Source organism: Dromiciops gliroides, chromosome 3, assembly GCF_019393635.1.
Source record: "Dromiciops gliroides isolate mDroGli1 chromosome 3, mDroGli1.pri, whole genome shotgun sequence".
Taxonomy (NCBI): domain Eukaryota; kingdom Metazoa; phylum Chordata; class Mammalia; order Microbiotheria; family Microbiotheriidae; genus Dromiciops; species Dromiciops gliroides.
In genome coordinates, this window is record NC_057863.1 from 218,631,965 (window position 1) to 218,652,239 (window position 20,275).

The following is a 20,275-nucleotide window of genomic DNA, read 5'->3' on the forward strand; positions in this document are numbered from 1 at the left end:
ACTCCACATTTTCTACCATAAAGAACATTATGACAGCATTAGAAAGATCAATGACAATTCAGAAACCCCTGCCACTTTGGCATGCAGAGAATTGGGGAACCAGTTAAAACAATGTGGCATACCCCAAACTCTAGCAGCTTAAATACCTTATAATTTAACAAGCATTTCCTTCTACAGGCAAAAGCACTGAAGTACATGGCCTAGTTTTCTGGCCTACCTCAACTATTTTTTTTTTTTATTAATTTTTGGGTTTTTTTGTTTTTGTTTTGACTTTTGAAAGGCACTGAAAAGACCTGGAATTGACTGCACCTTTAAGTTCTTTAAGAGCACAAAAGGGTGCTTAGCGAATCTTTTGCTTTTTATTTTTTATTTTTGGTTTTGCTTTGGTTTTTTTTTTACTTTTGTTTCTTTTGCTTTTCTTTAAAACTAAATTTTGTAAACTAAGTGATTATTCAAAGACATTTTAAGTATATGCTGTGGGTGAGGCTATCGGGCCTCAGAAGCTACCAGAATTCTTCTTTTTTTTTTATTTACTCTTTCTTTTTGAGAGAACCATGAGTTCTAATGAGTTTTGTTTTATTTATTTATTTTTCTCCTTTCTCTTGTATGTTGTTCTGTTTAACTAAAAAGTACCAGAAATTGCTTGATACCTCACTGAAAACATTGAATATTGAATCTTGCTAATTGAAGTCTTATTTCTTTTTGATGAATTAATCACCACTTTAAGTATCTGCTACTGTTATACCAGAGAATTCATGTATAAGATGATGTGGTCTACTTGCTAAAAGAAGATTATGTAATAATGTCTAAAAGAAGATTATGTAACAATGTCTAATATAATCAGCTATTTACATTCGTTTATTATTTATATGTCATTATACTCTGGGTATGGTTTGGAATTATTGTATATATCACTAATATATTCTCAGTTATGCAGCATAGCACACATTTTTACCATCATATTGTCTTTGGTGAAATTAATGAGATTTCAGAAATATGGAAACTTATCATTTCAGAGACTAACTTGCTGTGAACTCTGAAGCAGGCCCTGGAGAGAATATATGTGCAACAAAAGGAGAGACAGGTATACGTAAGTCCATGGTTTGCTTATGATGGTGACTATGTAGAGCACAATTACTAGGCACAGTCCAGTATTCATCCTCTCTCCCTCCTAATTTAACCTAATTTAACTGAACTTATTTATCTTTTTATCTCACTCAGTTGAATTCACCTGTGGCCTAGCACAATCACTGGCTGTCTCAGAACCATGAGATATGGTATGATAACCTTTCCATAACATTTTCAGGTGTCATGAACACATACTAAATTTGGCTTTGATCCAGACACATGGTGGTAAAAAGTGTTACACATTGCATAACTACCTCAACCCTCTATTACAAGTCTAACCATATAAAGGAGGGAATGTAATGGAATTTATTAATTTGATCATTGACAATGCTATGCTAAGGTTTTAAAAATACAGCAATTCAAACAGTTAAAGAAGATAATCCAGCTTTCCAGACCAGAGTCCAGAATCCAGTTTTCCAGACCAGAATCCAGTTTCCTCCTGATGACATCTTACCACTTCAAGAAGACAAGAGAACTCAGAGACTTTATATGAACTGTTTTGCTTTATTAGCTTTTACTATCTCCTTTCTGTTATATACTATCTGTAACATGTACTCTCTGCAGAGGCTCTCCCTTTGCAAGACTAATGTCAAAGCGTCGGTTCATGAGGAAAAAAAAAAAATCGCCCCTCTGGACAAAACTTTCCTCTCTTCCTTTTCTGTATTGTTGTTCGCATATTATTAGTCAGCAAAAGTTATTATATTCTTTTTACTGTTCCATCAAGGAAACATTCCGTTTCTTGAGGAAGCAAAGGGGGGAAATGTGGTAAAATATGAAAGTTTTTAACAGTCGGTTAGGATAAGTGAAAGACGCCAGTTTTTCAAGGACCACCCTTTTGGGGAGGAGATGAACAGTCTGCCTGCTGCGCATGTCAGACTGCCTGCCGGGTACAGTCCGCCTGCTGCGCATGTCAGACTGCCTGCCAGGTACAGTGCGCCTGCTGCGCATGTCAGACTGCCTGCCGGGTTTTTTTGACTTCCGGGGTGGAGAGAACGGGAGTAGCCTTTTTTGCCGGCTTGGCGGGACTCCGGGCGGCGCGGCACAGACGGTCTGACTCACTCCAAAGGTGGCCTAAATCGGTTTGGTGAGTTTTTATAAGGAATATAGACAGCCTAGATTTAAGACGATTTGTACTGTATTTCTGTTTTCCTATCCTTCTAATCAACAACACCTTATATACAATAAAGGCTCTATCTAGAAAACCAGAAGCTTCTTCCATTTACTAGTCTGGGAGATGAATTAAGGGAAGGGTTAAGTAGGGGAGATTTATGATCTAATATCCAATTTTAAATCTCACAGCACAGTTCTCAACACATAGTAGGCACTTAATAAATGCTGACATTCAAATAGGGAAAATGACACAGATGGAAGTTTTCAGCTGCAAGTCAGATGGAAAAGCCACATGATCCTTGAAGTGCAGTGGCAAAACAGATGGTAATCCTTCTTCCTTAACCTCATCTCCACTGATAAAATTATATCATTATATTGAACCATTTCACAGTGCCAAGGACGTTGGGATCAAGAACTGTCTTTTCTAGATCTTCAGCAGCTGTGGCTGTGGCACTGGCCAAAGCAGTTGCCAGGCTGTACTTCCATGAGTATTGTTTTCCTAGGCCTTGGGACAGGGTTGGAAGTATTCCTACTCCCAAGGCTCCTGGGTTCAGGGTCCTGGTCTGTTCCCATCAGGGTCTGAAGAGAGATGATGACTAAAGTGGTGGTAGTGGTTGTTTGACTTGCCTGGCACCTGCTACCTTTTGTCTTCCCTCAGGGTGCCCCACTGCTTCAACTAGGATGATTTTACTGCTCTGTGATTGGCAGTTGGTAGGGATGACTGCACCTCTCTTCACAGTAGTTGCCTCCTTAGAGGATGCCTTTGAGAACTGGGTTGGAAACAGGACTGATAGTCTGGGAGGTGCTGCCACCAGAGGGTTCTTGTGTTCACCAGTCTGTTGGTGACAGTTGGTCAGGAGTTGTTCCTGGTGATGATGAAGAAGGTAAACCTCTTCTCCACAATCATATCTCCCCTCAGTGATAGCTGTAGGGCTGGGCTGGAAGCTGGGTTGGTGAATACTCTTGGGTGGAGGCTCTTGGCTTAAGGATCCTGGTCCATTTCTATCAAAGACCAAGAGGAGATGGTGGTCAGCCTGCTTTCTTCCTTCTGTGAAATTGTGGCCCCAACTCACTATCCATTAGCAATATTTTTCAAAGCTATATGTGTGTATGTATGTATGTATGTATTGTCCATCCCATTGCATATTGTAACATGGATAACAGACACTTTTCATTCAATTGATTTTTCCAAAATGTAGAGTAAGTTAGAACTATTTTAAATAGTTAAGAATGAAGAAATGATTAGGAGATTCTAAAATGTGTTTAGGGGTTGATGCAATCAGCACAATGTTGTCCACAAATAAGAGCATCTAAAGGACCTCCCTCTCTACAGGAAATCCCCTCTTTGATTTAAATTCTGTACTGGACACCTTTCTTATCAGCCCCAACACTTTGCAAATATACATCTCCTTGTTTTATACCCCTCTTGATATGCACAACCAGCAGGTTAGCAACATGACTTCTGTTGTTCTATCTCTTTCAAGATTCTCATGTGACCTGAACACGTTCACAAGAGACACCTTGTTAGGTGATGGCTCTCTCTTGGTTCTCCTCTCACTCATCTGACTGTTCCTTTTTAGAATTCTTTGCTACTAGTATTGTCATGTATATACTGCCTTCTAACTGTTGGTCTCTCCGGGGTCACCTTCTAATTTTTTTCTACACCAGTTCTATGATCTCATTCACTTCCATACATTCATCTATCATCTCAGTTCAGATGATTCCCAAGTCTAATTCAGTCCTCATCTCTCTCTTTAGCTCCAGACCTACATCTTCTCCAAATGCTTGCTCTACATCTCTAACTAAAGGTCCCACAGAATCCCAAATTCAATATGTCCAAAATATCTTCTCTGTACCCCTCCCCCTCAAACCCATCCACCACTTATTTCTGCTGAGGGCACCACCATCCTTCTAGTAAATCTTGTCTGAAATCTTGGACTCTTCTCTCTTCTTCATCCCTCATAACTTATCCATTGCTAAGCTTTATTGATTCTACCCTGACATCATTTGCATCCATCCCCTTCTCTCTACTCACCCTAATCCAGTCCTCATTATTTCTTGCTCAGACTGCTGCAATAGCTGCTGCTGCTTCTTCTGTTTCTTCTTCTTTTTTGCAGGGCAATGGTGGTTAAGTGACTTGCTCAGGGTCACACAGCTAGCAAGTGTCAAGTGTCTGAGGCCGCATTTGAACTCAGGTCCTCCTGAATCCAGGGCCAGTGTTTTATCCACTGTGCCACCTAGCTTCCCCTAATAGCTTCTTAATTATACCCCCAACTTCCAGCCTTTCCTCTCTTCAATCCATCCTCCCACAGAGCTGACAAAATAATGTACCTAAAAACTAATTTTATTATGTCACTATCCTGCTCAAAAAGCTTCTGTGGCTTCCTATTATCTCTAAGATAAAATAAAATCTTCAGTTTAGCATCTGAAGCTCTTCAGATTCCAATGAATGTTGGAATATAATGCAAATTACTTTCATCCACACTGATTTCTCCCATCTCTAGAATTATGAAATTCACTTAGCACCACATAGTTTTACACTTACTTATTTTCTATTGTGTCATGTGTATTTATTTTGTTTCTTCAATTCAATCATACCATAATATGACAACTGTGTATATATATATATATATATATATATATATATCACAATGCTAGGAACATGTTTCATTTTTCATTGTGTCTGACTCTTCATTACCCCATTTGGGGTTTTCTTGACAAAGATACTGGAGTGATTTGCCATTTCCTTCTCTAGCTCATTTTACAAATGAGGAAACTGAGGCAAACATTATTAAGTATCTTGCCCAGGGTCACATAGCTAGCAATTGTCTGAGATCAGATTTGAACTTGGGAAGATGAGTCTTCCTGATCCAGGCCTGTTGCTCTAACCACTGGGCCACCTTTCTGTTCCTGAATACTATTGATTAGATGATAATGAAGATCAAATATTTGAAGCTATCAAAGTTCTTTAACCTTATCTTTATTTCCTACCATACAAATATACAGTTATCCTTCCACATTTGTAGATTTCACAAACCTGGTTTTGGTTATTCAAGGGTTGGACATCAATAATTAAATGGGAATTTCTGAAGATTTGTGGAGTGCAGGAAATCGCAGATGACGTGTTGTTTGTAAAGAAAACTTAAAAAAATTTAGTAAGTTTTAAATGCATATATGTTATGTATTACTCATCTGTTTTATCATTTATTGCCATAAGCACATATACATAAATATAATTAAATTTTGTTAAAAGTTTCTGTGCGCTAAAGAACTGTGGGCTATGCATTCTCTTTGTTAAGGGTTAAAATTCTAGCTAGTCTGTCTAAAATATTTAATGAGTGGTCGCCAATAAATTATAAGCTTTAGCAAGAGTTAGACTTTTAAGCATTTATTAAGGAGAATAAGAATTTGGTAAAGAGAGAGAGAAAGGTCTAGATTCCTATCTATTAAAGGGAGAGCGCATTTCTAGCTCCCTTCTCCGCCAGAGTCCAGAGGAAAGAGGCCCGAGACTCCGCGCCAGTCTCTTCCTTCCTCCTCCCACTAGTCCGCGTCACTTCCTGATACCAAAGACAAGACTCCTGGTCTTGCCCTCAAAGACCTTCGCTTCATGGGCAGAACTCTTCTACAGTTAGTATCCAGCAGGTGGCGTTATTCCAATCGTTACATCTTTGGGAACACCTCTTCTTTGTTTCTTTACCATCCAGACGCAGTCGCGTGACTTTCTCCAGCAGTGTTCATTCTATCTTGCGTTTTCATAGGAGAAGTAAATCCATGATGCAGTTGCTGCAGCTATACTTGCAGCAGCAAAGACTGCCTAGGGTGTGAGATACTAACCTCTCTCGAATAGAAAGTGCAACTTTTTTTAATGGGTCCAATGTGTTTACTTGTTTTGTATGTTATATAAACATGGTCAGAATTATTAAAAATAAAGTTTTAGAGTGGGGCCTAGATTTAGTCATGGTTTTTCTCATTCATCCTGGTCCTGTGCCCCTAATCCCTTGAATGTAGCGGGGAGACTATTTAACATATAAATCCTCTGCTCTAGCAAAACTAACCTGCCCATTGTCCTATTCTTTGTATCCTCTCCCTAGCTGTATGTAGCTTATCACAATATCTTATACATATCATGTATCTCATCTTATCTGTGTAAGATATGATACATGATAGCCTACACCTTAAATATAATAGGTACAGTATTTATTAGTGATAATCACAGAATTAGACTTTGGAAGGACATTAGAGATCAACTATTCCAATCCCCGACCCCTGCCCATTTCACAAGCACAATATCACAGAGTCTCAGAGTTAGAAAGGACATTAGAGGTCATCTAGTCCAATTTATATCTGCCTGAATAATCCCCACAATTAGATTACCAACAAATAATCATCTAGCCATTACTTGAATACCTCAACTGACAGGAAACCTATTAGCTCCCAAGGCAACCCATTCTATTTTTGAATAGTTCTTATTGTTAGAAGTTTTTCCTGGGGGCAGCTAGGTGGCAACAGTGGATAAAGCACCAGCCCTGGAGTCAGGAGTACCTGAGTTCAAATCCAGCCTCAGACACTTGACACTTACTAGCTGTGTGACCCTGGGCAAGTCACTTAACCCCCATTGCCCTGCCAAAAAAAGGAGGAGGAGGAGGAGGAGGAGGAGGAGGAGGAGGAGGAGGAGGAGGAGGAGGAGGAGGAGGAGGAGGAGGAGGAGGAGAAGAAGAAGAAGAAGAAGAAGAAGAAGAAGAAGAAGAAGAAGAAGAAGAAGAAGAAGAAGAAGAAGAAGAAGAAGAAGAAGAAGAAGAAAAAGAAGAAGAAGTAGTAGTAGTAGTTTTTCCTTATATGAAGTAGAAATCTACATCTGCATAACCTCCACTCACTGAACCTAGTACTATCCTCTGGTGCCAAAACCCCTAAGTCTTTTGGGTTCCATATGACAGACCTCTAGATACTCAAATAGGGCTAGTCTATCACCTCTATACAGAATGAACTTGAGGTCTTTCACCATCCAAATCCTCCTCCTCTGTATGGTTTTCTAACTTGTCAATATCCTTCCTACAATGTGGTACCCAGAACTGAACACAATAATTCTAGATGTGGTATGATGGTGGAAGATTTTGCATTTACTGCCCTGACAGTCTTCAACTCCAGAGAATAAGATTTCTCTCCCAGGATAAGCTTGTCATTTCTAATCTTGATCATCTTGCTGCTAACTCAAGCTTAGATTGATACTGCTTCTCTCAGCTTCCTCTGCCTTCTGACTGGAGGGCTGTAGAGAAAAGTACCAAACTCCTCCCAATACCTTTCTTTATAGAGGGCAGAAACTGGTCTGAGCTCACTCTACTTTGCATAGAACAACCCCTCCCCCTCCTTTCCTACCTCCTCTGGTTGTATTCCCAGTATCTGGTACAATGCCTGGTATATAGCAGGCCCTTAATAAATGTTTATTGGATTAGATTGGAAGAGTACAGCTGGACTGTAGTCACTCTAACCCTAAACACATGCTTCTCAATGTGGCCCTGGGCAAATCATTTATACTTTTTTAGCTTCAGGTTCCTCATCTGTAAAATGGGGATGATAGCACCTAACTAAAAATTTATCATGAGAATCAATTGAATGAACATAAAAAGCACTTTGCAAACCTTAAAGCACTATGTAAATGCTTTGTTGTTCTGTCAGGTCCAACTCTTTATTTCCCCATTTGGGGTTTTCTTGGCAAAGATACTGCAGTGGTTTGCCATTTCCTTCTCCGGCTCATTTTACAGATGAGAAAAGTAAGGCAAACAAGGTTAAGTGACTTGCCCAGGGTCACACAACTAGTAAGTGTCTGAGTTCAAATTTGAACTTTGAAAGATGAGTCTTTCTGACCTTGGAAAGGCACACCCAGCTGCTCCCACATAAATGCTGTTTGTTATCATAAATCTAAGACTGCATTATCTTTTTGGTTTTTTGGCTACCATATGAAGTGCCACTTAAAACCTCAAGTCTTTTCTAGCTAGACAGCCATGCGTCAGGGGATAGTATGGTTGTGGGGGTAAGTTGGCTCAATGTCCTAGCCTATAAAAATCTTATTATAATGTGCCATCCAACTCAAAAGTTATACCTCCAGGATTAGTCATCATCTACAAATCTGATAAGCATGCCAACTATGTACCTTTATGCAAGTCACTGATAAAAATGTTAAACAGCAATGACATAACAAGAGATCCTAGAGTCACTCTACTAGAAGGTACTTTTCACCCTGACATCAACCTTTTGATAACTCTGTTTGAATCTCATCATTGAACCTACTCCACATTCATCTAACTCTGCTTTTATCTAGTCTACCTTTCTCCATACCATTTACTCAGCATGAGCAATTCCACCAAATGCTTTTCTAAAATCTACTTTATAAAACTCTTTCTATGGGATTCCCCAGATCTGACAATCTAGCAACCCTAATAAAAAGGTTGGTTTGGTATGACCCCTTCTTGATAAAGTCATGATTACTTTGTGATTACCACTTCCTTTTCTAGTTGGTTATGACAAACTCTGTTCTTAAATTCTGTTCTGTCCTTAAATTTTTGAATTAAAGCAAAATTCTCTGTCCTAGAGTTTACAGACTAGATTCACACCCCTTTTCTGAAAAGCAGGATAACATTTGTCCTTCTTCAGTCTGGTGGCATCTTTCTTGACCTTGTGAACATCTCTGACAGTAGTTCAAGAATTACACTGGCCATTTCTTTCAGATCCTTGTGATGTAGTTTGTCTGTGTCTGGTAACCTGAATTAATGAGTTCAGGGAAGCTGTGTTCTCTCTTCTCATACCCTTATTCATCTGGGATCTTAACTCTCTCTTACCCATTTTTATTCTGGCCTTCTCAGTCCTTGGCAGAGAAAAAAAGAGTCAAAATAGGAGTTGAGCAATTGTGCCTGTTTTCTATTGTCCATTATCATCATCCTATCCACCCTAATATCTAACAACAGGCCTATTTTTTCTTTAAGCCTTCTCTTTCCCCCAATGCCACCAGAAATCCTCTCTATTGTCTTAATCATTCCTTGCCAGCTTCAGCTCATTTTGAACATGGACTTTCTTGATTCTCCTAACAGGACCTTGTCATAATTTTGTAGTCCACTTTAGTATCCTGTTCTTGCTTCTATCTTTTTGAAGTGTGTGTGTGTGTGTGTGTGTGTGTGTGTGTGTGTGTGTGTATGAAAAATTCAATTAGCTGAATGAGTTCCCTGTGCATTCAAATAACTCTCTTTGGGCATCTTCCCCAACTTCCCTTTTTTCCTCCACATAGGAATTTTTAAAGGAAACTGAACAGATGAAGAAACTAATGTCCAAGAGTTTAAGGAACTTAGGGCCCCATAGCTGGTTAAAAGCCAAACCAGGACAAAAGACAATTTTGTGCCTTGTCATCTACATCATTCTACTAAAGATATTATAAAAACAATTTCATTTACAGACAATGAAACAGTGATTTTTAGGGGCCCTTTTATTAGTCCATTGGTAATTTATTTTAAGGACAATAAATCTATCTCATTTGAGGACTGTCAAAAAAAAAGGCTTTTAAAAATAATGGCAAAAGCAAACTGCTTTGTTCTCAGGGATATCACCAGCTCCTGGTACAACATTTTACCCTTTACAGGGGTGCATCAGAAACATTCTAAATTCATAGAACATAAATCTCACTTTGCATTATTTCCCATCCAAAAGTACATCTTGTTCATAATCCCACACCTTTAATTTATAAATACTTGACATTATCATATATGCTACTTATAGTTTGGAATCTCACAGCTGAATTCTTTTTCCTCACTCTATACTACCTGTAGCAGTTCAGTTAAGTTTCAGTAATTAAAGGGCATAATACTGAAAAAAAATGTTCAAATCAATATGCAAAATCAGTATTGTTAAGTAACTTGGAAATCTGGGGATTTATGTAGTACTTAGTAGTTGTTAAATGGTGTGTCATAAGGATGAAATGTAATTTCTACAGTTTTCCCTTAATCCTAAATATAAACCCCTTGAGGGCAGGAACTGGATGTATTTTTCTTTGTATTTCTAAGATATAATGCATGTTCATTTTATTGAGTTGAATTGAAATGCTAATTATAATACATAATACATGCAGATAAATCAAAAATTCAAAAAGACATAGCAGCATAAAGGAAGAGCAGTTTAAAGTTGAGAGTTGAGACTCCAGAAAGTTTCCAGGCTATTTGGGTGATGGGTTACTGGATCAAAATGGAAGAGACATTAGGGAATAACCCTTGGTTACTGGGGATTATCAGAGGAGTTAAAGAAATATAAATTTAAAATAATCCTATAGAGTAGCAGTACCTCTAAAAACACTTCTCAGGTATGCTACAAGCTATAAGAAAATGTGAAGACAAATGTAAACATGTGAAAAGCACACTGGAACTACAACTGCCATGAGTGTTTTTAAGTATCTTACAAAAACCAGAATTTTGTTTTAATTTAGAAAACAACTACAAAGACATTTCTGCTCAAAGCAAAATAATACAACTGTTCTAATGTCAAACAGATTCTGAATTTGAACTTTCCACTTCCAGTAAAAAACAACAAAACAACAAAAAACCAACAAAGTTCTGACTAGAAAAATGTGACTCCTTTCCCCCCTTTTTATGAACATTAGATCACGTACTAGTACTGGTTTCTTAAATAAATTCAATGAGGCAAACATGGATGTGGGCAAACATGTTAGAAGCCACACCCAGCTTAAAGAAATTTGTTATGAGTCAGACCCATCTATTTTAGTGACATGTTCCTTTTTAGAGGAAATAAAATAAACCTATGGTTAAAACATAACTTGTGAGTCTTTTTCAAGCATTTAAATTAGACATTACTTATGAATTCCAGAAACTGAGAGATGTCCAAGCCTACAGTCAGAAATCATATCTAAAGGAAAAAAATTGGAAAGTTTATAATAATCTTAATATTTGAAATCTGCATCACTTTTATTTAGATAATAGAACCTAGGACATACCATACTTTACCATTTTGATCTGGCTTCCAAAATGTTAACCTATCTGTTTTTATATAAAGCGATTGTTCTTACATATCCATACAGCAACATCAAAGCAACAGATATTTACGAGTATGATTAAAAAGCCACATCATGAAAAGTGTTATATACTCACTGGCCCGATTCCTGGTTTTGTATGTGCAGGTATACAAGCTGCAAGGTCTCACTGGTACAGATCGCTGATTCCAGGTCGTTTTCCATAACAGCTTGTACGGAAATGCCTTCAAGTTATTTAAAACTATCATTTTTAACTTGATGCTTTTATCAGTTCCAAAACAGTTTTCAAGAACCTCACCACCTAATAACACAGAGGAGGTCAATAGGAAAGGCTGTGAAAAATACAGATTAAGACTACTAACAATGACAAAAAAAAAAAAAGACTATTAATCTACAACCCTTTTCTTGTGAGGGGAAAAATGTACCCAAAATGAAAGTTAATGTTTAATCCAGTCCTGGTCTCACAACTCATTGGCTAAATGTGTTGGAGGGCAGGGCTAGCTGATGATTGCCCCATGAAATGCTTTGCCATTCCCTAAGGGCTTGCAGGGAAAAGTGGCTCTGTCATATGAAAGAAAATATTGTTTGTATTACAGTTATTCAAATAAGTTTCCTTCTTATTTTTCTTTTCTAAATCCTAAATACTCTACTAATTGTTCAATCTGGTATTTAAGAATTTAAGAATAGACTGAGAACTAAAATCCTCACTCCCAAATTTGAAGGGGCAAAATATTCTTGAGATATAAAAAAATAAGTATCATACCTTTTTAAAAAATTAATGAATTTGTTTCTCCTGAAATATTTGTATAAGAACCAATAATAACTAGCTGTGTGACCCTGGGCAAGTCACTTAACTGTCACTGCCCCACCAAAAAAAAAAAAAAACCACCAAAAAACAATCGTAACTTGATTAGTTCTAAGGATTTTTTTAAAAATGCCTCTGGAAAAATGTAACCCTAAATAGACCAACCCTATTAAGCCTACAATTTATCTAGAAAACAAAAATCTTGTTTTTTGGTCCAAATTGTTTTCTACCAAAACAATACTGCATCTTAAACAAACAACTGCTGAGGTCAACTTTTATAACATAATAGATATCATAAAATTCACAATAAAATTAATATACATGAATGCCTTTTTTTTCTTCAACACTCAAGACAGCTATAGACCAATTTTCTTCATAAAACACACAAAAATGTGTTATGATATATCTCCAGGTTCCAAAATTTGTTATGATTATATCTCTATATCTGACCTCTCACTCTGACTCCAAATAGGTTTTATCACTGTCCAAAGGTGGTGCTTAAAATGGACATAAAAGGAATAGTTTGACTTTGGGCAAACACATTTCCTTGTGTTGCAGATTCCTTACCTCTAAAATGGAAATAATGAAATTTTAATGGGTTATTAGGAAAAGATCAGAGGGATCTGTGATTTAGTTCTGATGTAGAAATTCTCTTCAAGAAAGCAGAAGCAAGCAGATTCTAATCTATTTCTGACTTAGCTGATCAAGTCTTAAAGCATTTTTTTAATTGTATTTTTTTCTAATTACATATAAAGATAGTTTCCAACCTTCATTTTTATAAAATTTTGAGTTCCAAATTTTTCTTCCACCTTCCTTTCCCTCCCTCAAAGCCAGCAAGCAATGTGATATAGGTTATACATTACAATCATGTTAAACATATTTCCACATTAGTCATGTTGTGAGAGAAGAATCAGAACAAAAGGTGAAAAAAAATCACAAGAAAGAAGAAACAACAATAACAAAACCAACAACAAAAGTGAAAACAGTATGCTTCGATCTGCATTCAGACTCCAAAGTTCTCTTTCTGGATATGAATAGCATTTTCTATCAAGAGTCTTTTGGCATTGTCTTGGATCACTGTATTGCTGAGAAGAGCTAAGTTTACTACAGTTGATCATCACACAATGTTGTTGATATTGTGTACAGTGTTCTCTTGGTTCTGCTCATTTCACTGAGCATCAATTCATTAAATCCAGGTTTTTGTGAAATCCATGTCCTCATCATTTCATACAGCACAATAAGTATTCCATTATATTCATATACCACAACTTGTTCAGCCATTTCCCCATTGATGGGAATCCTCTCAATTTCCAATTCTTTGTACCACAAAAAGAGTATCTATAAATATTTTTGTACATGTGGGTCTTTTATCCTTTTTTATGATCTCTTTGGGGTACAGACTTAGTAGTGGTATTGCTGGGTCAAAGGATATGCACAGTTTTATAGCCTTTTGGGCATGGTTCCAAATTGCTCTCCAGAATGGTTGGATCAGTTCACAACTCCACCAACAATACATTAGTGTTCCAGTGTTCCAACATCTAAAACATTTCTTGAAGCACAGAGATTAAATGACTTGTCCAGGGTCACACAGCTTGTAGGTATCAAAGACAAAATTTGAACCTAGGTCTTCTTCACTCTAAGCCTACACTTGGAAACACTAGTACAAGCCTATAAGGAAACACTATTTAACATTTCCTTTGTAATGGCATTAGAAGCAAATGAGTTTGTATATGTGAAAGAAATTGTGGTGTTCACAAGATTGTCTGTTGTCGGTGTCTATATGGTGTCCTCTCACCTCCCTTTTAGCACCTTCTTCCTCACCAAATACCCAATATTCTAATGCCGATCTGTGAGATCCCTGCAGTCTAGGGGAAAATAGGATCTGGTGAGTTACAAATATCTTAGTGTGATTTAGTCCCTGTTATTCCTAGAAACATTCTCACCTTTAAAAAGAATCATAGATAATGAAAACTCAAGAACTGAGGCCAGTCCCCCATCTCAAGCCTAAAGATTGAGGCCAGTCCTACATCTCAAACCTAAACTCCTTATCCATCCTCTTTGCATTATTCTACACCATTGTCAACTACCTATGATCTAGTTCTCCTCCCCTTCCTTATACTGCTGCTCTTAACTATTCACCTCCTAAGTCCAAGGAAAAGAATTTAAAAACAAGGAAATAGGAAAAATCAGTGTTTATGGATGCTTTTGATGTGCCTTATGAAAGGTGAAGGTATATTAAGGGAATCTTGCAAACTCAAGAATATATTTATTTCATATTACTACTACAAACAGAAGAAGAATTTAGGACTCTATTCTTCCTTATCTGTAAAAAATAGCCTGTATTTCGAACATGCAGATTTTCTTAGGGTTTTGTTAAAAGATCCATTTAATCACCTAGGTCTTGGACTTTTTGCATAATTTTGCCAGTGAACTTTAGCCCTACTATATAATGTGTTAAATAGTTAGGGAAGTAAATAAAGTAACTTTCTGTTTAATAAAATGACCATTTTATGATAAGTTAATGAAGGTGGAGAGACAATCTGGTTCAGAGATCTTCCTGGAGGCAAGAAGACCTAAATTCTGGTCCTTCTTCTAACATATACTAGCTGTATGACAAATGGATAGTCAGTAACCTCTCAGTACCCTTTGTGAGAAAATAATGGGATTTGGCAGATACTCAAAGGCTCACCTAGAGATTAATCTAAACTGATTGAATTAAGTAAGAGTGATTGACTTTGCTGATTGGCCTACTTAAAGTTAATTAGATTGTAACCACACTTGGCTAGCCCTTAAAGAGGTATTGTTCTCAGAAGCTAAGGACTTTGAACTCAATTTGAGACTACCTTCAAGTCCAGTGAACCAATGGATTTGGATCACACTACCAATTAGCTTGAAGCAGTGTGTAAGCACCTCCTCTGCTCCAGACCTATAAAAAGCTTCCACACTCAGTTTGAGGAGAGTTCATGGTTGAAGCAGGCTTGTGGCAGAGGACTTGAGGAAGAACCAGACCAGGCTGGAACTCTAGACTTAACTCCATGTGTTCTTTTTTTTTTCTAATACCTAGTATGCTTTAATAAATGCTTAATGCCCAAATACTGGTGCTAAAGCTTCTAATTTAAGGCGACCACACATTTAGATTTTAAACATCACACCTTGGAGGTAACTCTTCTAAGGCTGTACATTACAAAACTGATGCCTATTTGCATAGGTAAAAGGAGTTCCCTCACTGGTTTTCTAGATAAATGAAATAATAGTTTGGGGACAAAAAGAAGAGAAAAAAGTGTGACATCCTTTAATGCCCAACTTACTACTCTTGGGTCAGACTATTGGTATTTAAAGAAGCACATACCCCAGGGTATCTAATTATCTTCAGGGTTATCATTATTTATTTTTTTTAGTGAGGCAATTGGGGTTAAGTGACTTGCCCAGGGTCACACAGCTAGTAAGTGTTAAATGTCTGAGGCCGGATTTGAACTCAGGTCCTCCTGAATCCAGGGCCAGTGCTCTATCTACTGTGCTACCTAGCTGCCCCTCAGGGTTATTTTTGAAAGTATTAGTATTGGAATTTGCTCTAAACAAAATTTGAATTCATTAAAAATTTTTAAATAAATATATAGGGGCAGCTAGGTGGCACAGTGGATAGAGCACCGGACCTGGATTCCGGAGGACCTGAGTTCAAATTCAGCCTCAGACACTTAACACTTACTAGTTGTGTGACCCTGGGCAAGTCACTTAACCCCAATTGCCTCACCAAAAATAAATAAATAAATATATATATAGAAAGAGAGAGATCATAGGACTTCACAACTAAAAGATAGGTTGGCAATAGTCTGGTCCAATTACTGTGTCATTTTCCAGATGAGGAAACTGGAGCTTAGAGACTTACTCAAGGACCACATAGAATGGATAAACCTGTGGAGAAGGAAATAGGATGTTACTTCTGGGAAACTAAGACCTTGGTTCTGTCATTAGCTTGTTGAATAACATTCAACTAAGCAGGCCTCAGTTTCTTCATCCGCAAAATGAAGTAGTAACACTTTTAGGTAAGAGGGTATGTGAATCACAGGTTGACCATAGGTTGAGAATGACTAAACACTGGGGAAAATCTACTTGTGATAAAGTGTGAAGATAGTTATCTCTTCCTCTATCACTCTAAATAATAGCAATAATACCTGATGCCTATATAATGCTTTGAGGTATTTGCAAAGTGTTTTACATTATTCATCTCATTTGATGCTCAAAATAACTGCAAAGTAGATGAGATAGGATTATAATCTTCATTTTACAAATGAGGAAACTGAGGCTGAGAGACATTAAGCGACTTGCTTGTGGTTGCACAGCTGTCAATCAGCATAGGTAGCACTTACACTATAGCCTTCCCCATGTTCAATCCAGCACTTTTTCTACAATACACCTCCTGAAGTGACAATGAAACCAAAGCAAGGAAAGGCTATTAGCATGTGTTAAGAGCTTAGTCTGTGCCAGGTATTATGCTAAACCCTGGGGATACAAATACAAGAAAAAATACAGATAAACAGTGCTGTACAATGATTTTCTATTTGAATATTTTTGTTTACTCATTTTAGTTGTGTCCTACAGTTCCTGACCCCATTTTGGGTTTTCTTGGCAAAGGTACTTGAGTAATTTGCCATTTCCTTCTCCAGCTCAGTTTTACAGATGAAGAAACTGACGCAAACAGGGATAAATAACTTGGGTTAAGTGTCTGAGGCCAGCTTTGAATTCAGGAAGATGAATCTTCCTGACTCCAGGCTTGGGATTCTATCCGCTGTGCCACCTAACTACCCCTTTCTGTTCAAATGGGGGAAAACATTTTATGTATATAAAAGGGAGCTGTGGCAGATGAGGAAAGAATCTGAAAAGGGGCATGGTGGCAAAGTCAGAAGAGCCAGAATTACAGCCCTGAGGGTAATGAATCATAGCTAGCCTGGATGGTAGTCTCAAAATGGAGTCTTTGAAAGGAACTCACCAATGGAAGATGAGGGCCAGTCTGGTGGGAAAATACTGCAGGGTGAGCTGACCCCAGGCTTGAGAAGTCAGTTGACTTATGGGGGCAAAGTCCTTAATGCCAGAAGCCTGGGGAATGAGTCATGGCCAGTATAGGCTAATGTCCCCAAAATGAAGACCTTGAATAGAACTCACCAATGAGAGAAGAGGGCTAGCAATGAACTAAGAACAACATACTATCAAATGTCTGTTTTCTCTAATTATTGAATTATAGGATTTAGAGAACATTTAGTCCCATCATGTCATGTTACGGATGAAATAATAGTCCTGCAGAGATTCTGACTTTCCCAAGATCATGTAGATTAGAAATGAACACAACTTCCTTATAATTTTAGAATTTATTATCACAGAATGATAGAATAGTCAGAAGAGAACTATCTAGTCTAATTCATACCTGAACGAGGATACCCTCTACAATAAACCCAAGTTGATTATCCAACTTTTATTCAAAAAAGGCTAACCCCACTAACTTCTAAGAATGTCTATTTTACTTTGGGATAACTCTAATTGTTAGGAAATTTTTCTTCATGAGCCAAAATCTAATTCTTTACAACTTCCAGGCCCTGTTCTGATGCTAGGTATTTCTAGGCCCACAAGAATAAATAATCTCTTCCAGTTGATAACCCTTCAGATCCTTGAGTTCAATGTTTACAAGCCTTTTCTTCTACAGATTAAACATTTCTAGTTCCTTTAGATGATCCTTACACAGCAAGCTCTCAAAGGCCTTCACCCACCTGTCTGACTGATCGATGTCTTTCCTAAATCACGGCACCCAGAAATGAACACAATCTTATAGATAGGATCAAAGATGTGGTTAGAATTTCTTTTCTCATTGTAAATCAATTCTCCTTTACTTAGTATTAATCATCATTTATTTTCCATAGACAATTAGCTAATTACAGTAAAAACCTCTAGAAATGTGCATAGAAATCAGAGCTTTGACACAAGAAACCAATGCTTTACCTGTACTAATCCATCCTTTAACCCAAATGCTGCACTTGCTTTTATATTCAAATCTTGCTTAAGATCACAAAGTAAGAGAGTCCAATGGAATTTTGCAAGTTTCAAACTGTAAATCAGTTTGGCACATCATTGCATCATATAACATTGCTGTTTAGCAATCACAAAAATGTGTTGGTACTTGCAGTTCACTAGAAAACATATGCAGGAGTTCCAGAAGCTTGGGTGACTTAGGAGATATTTTAATTAAGCTATAAAAGAAGCTGACATTTTCTAATAATACTGCCAAGTTGAGCATCCTATTATTATTTATGGGTTCATATGCAAGCCTTCCATTTCACTGAGATTAAGGTCAACAAAGAAAAGTTCCTTCCCTTTCTTTCCTTTACACCTTGAAGCTCTTCAATATTCTGCATACAAATTCTCTCCTCTTTCCCTTCCATCTTAGAAGATGTATCCTTCCTCCTTGCCAAAGTCAATACTGTCTTTACAAATCTATCCCTGGGGGCAGCTAGATGGTGCAGTGGATAAAGCCTTGGCCCTGGATTCAGGAGAACCTGAATTCAAATCCAGCCTCAGACATTTGACATTTACTAGCTATGTGACCCTGGGCAAGTCACTTAATCCTCATTGCCTCCCCAAAACAAAAACAAAAACAAATCTATCCCTTCCGACCTTCCCCAAGAAACTACTCCTCAAACTATCTCCCATCTCTTTCAATAATCTTCAGTCTCTTCACCATACACTTGCATCTTCCCATTTGCTTATAAATAGGCAAAGAATTCTCCAAAGCTTGAAAAAAAAGTCTTTATTGACTTTTCTATACTATCAAGCTTTTCCTCCTATTCACTAACAGAAATGGAAAAAATAGTCTATACAATCAAAAAACCCTTCACATTTTTATGAGAAAGTGCATCAAGGATATATTTGATGAAAATATGAAAAAAAAAGAAGATCCAGGTTTGCACAGAAAATATTCTACAACAGATCAAGTCTTTGGAGCTACATAGCTGCCTGAAAAGACCTTCCAACAACAAAGAAGATGTCATTTTGTTCTTGTTTAATTACCCAAAAAAAAGTTTTGCCCCATAAAAACCCAATTCAGCTTTCAAGGCTCTCTTCCAACAAGGCATCTCATGCATATATTAATGTCACACAAGGTTCCTTGACAAATGCAAGCAGAGAGCCTTCTAGCAAGATGGGGGAGTGAAAGGGTGCCTCTAAGCCCAGCCCCTCACCGCCTCATAAAGAGATGTGACAAAGTAAGAAAAACAGCAACACAAGAAGCAAAATGAAGCAAATCACCACAATGTAATTATTTCAGAACAGATACTGCTGGACAGACCCACTTTATACCCCAAGTGACAGCTCTGACAGGATTTGCCATTCAACAGTGCTCTGGCCAGAGGCCACCACCAACTTTCACCAGTTGAAGCATGTGAATTTAATTAGTTCTCATAATGCAAATGGGAGAACAGCTGACTGTGGATGAGGGCACAGATATATATGCTCTACTACAGAGAAATCTATGACTTAACTGTCCTAGAAGAGAATGGTTTCTAAAGAAAGGATGATAAAATGCACATCTTTCCCTTCTTTGCAAAGGTGAGGTCTGTGGGTATAAAATGTTGCATATACTGTCAGACTAAATTGATATGTTAATTAATTTTGTTGAACTGATTTTTTTTCTCATTCCTATTCATTCTCCATTATAGGGATGGATGGCTGAGTAGAGGAGAGGGGGAGATTATTTCAAATGTCATGTAAATGTGATATAATGTCACGTAAAAAGGAGATATTTATAAAAATTAAAACTACCCATAAAAGCTTATAATAGGATGGTCAAATTAAAGGCAAAGTATAAGCTCACCTATATAGATACTTCTTCAAGTCTTCCCTTGGCAACAAATCAGAAAGTCACATCATCTTTTAACAGGGGGAGTTCACAGAATTTGACTGGCCTGGATTGTAAAATCATGTAAGAAAGAACAGACAGTCATTGATGGTTGAGGGGTCCCAACCTGCTGGTTTTATGCCAATGCTATCTTGCACAGAAGGGATGACCAAAAAGACTGCCAACTATAGGAAGTGTCCCAGAAAAAAACAGCTGAGAATTTGACAAAGTAGGGGAAATGAGCAAGCAATCTAGAAAAGGAGCAAATACATTAAATAAATATTGTGGAGTAAAGAAAATAGAGTCTTAAATCTCTTGAGGAAAAAGAAAC

The 20,275-nt window shown here is 37.5% G+C and overlaps 1 protein-coding gene across 3 annotated transcripts in view; it reads right to left on the reverse strand.

The window, feature by feature from the left end:
- CA5B (carbonic anhydrase 5B) overlaps positions 1-20,275 on the reverse strand; it is a 72,656-nt gene that overhangs the window by 37,554 nt on the left and 14,827 nt on the right. For 2 of the 3 annotated variants that reach the window (XM_043990923.1, XM_043990921.1), the window contains exons 2-3: positions 19,921-20,011; positions 11,379-11,561 (exon numbers count right to left, since the gene is read on the reverse strand). In XM_043990923.1, the coding sequence (XP_043846858.1) occupies positions 11,379-11,508 (130 nt within the window). In that variant the 5' untranslated portion in view covers positions 11,509-11,561; positions 19,921-20,011. The remainder of the gene's footprint in view (positions 1-11,378; positions 11,562-19,920; positions 20,012-20,275) is intronic. The other variant, XM_043990922.1, reaches the window with a different exon arrangement.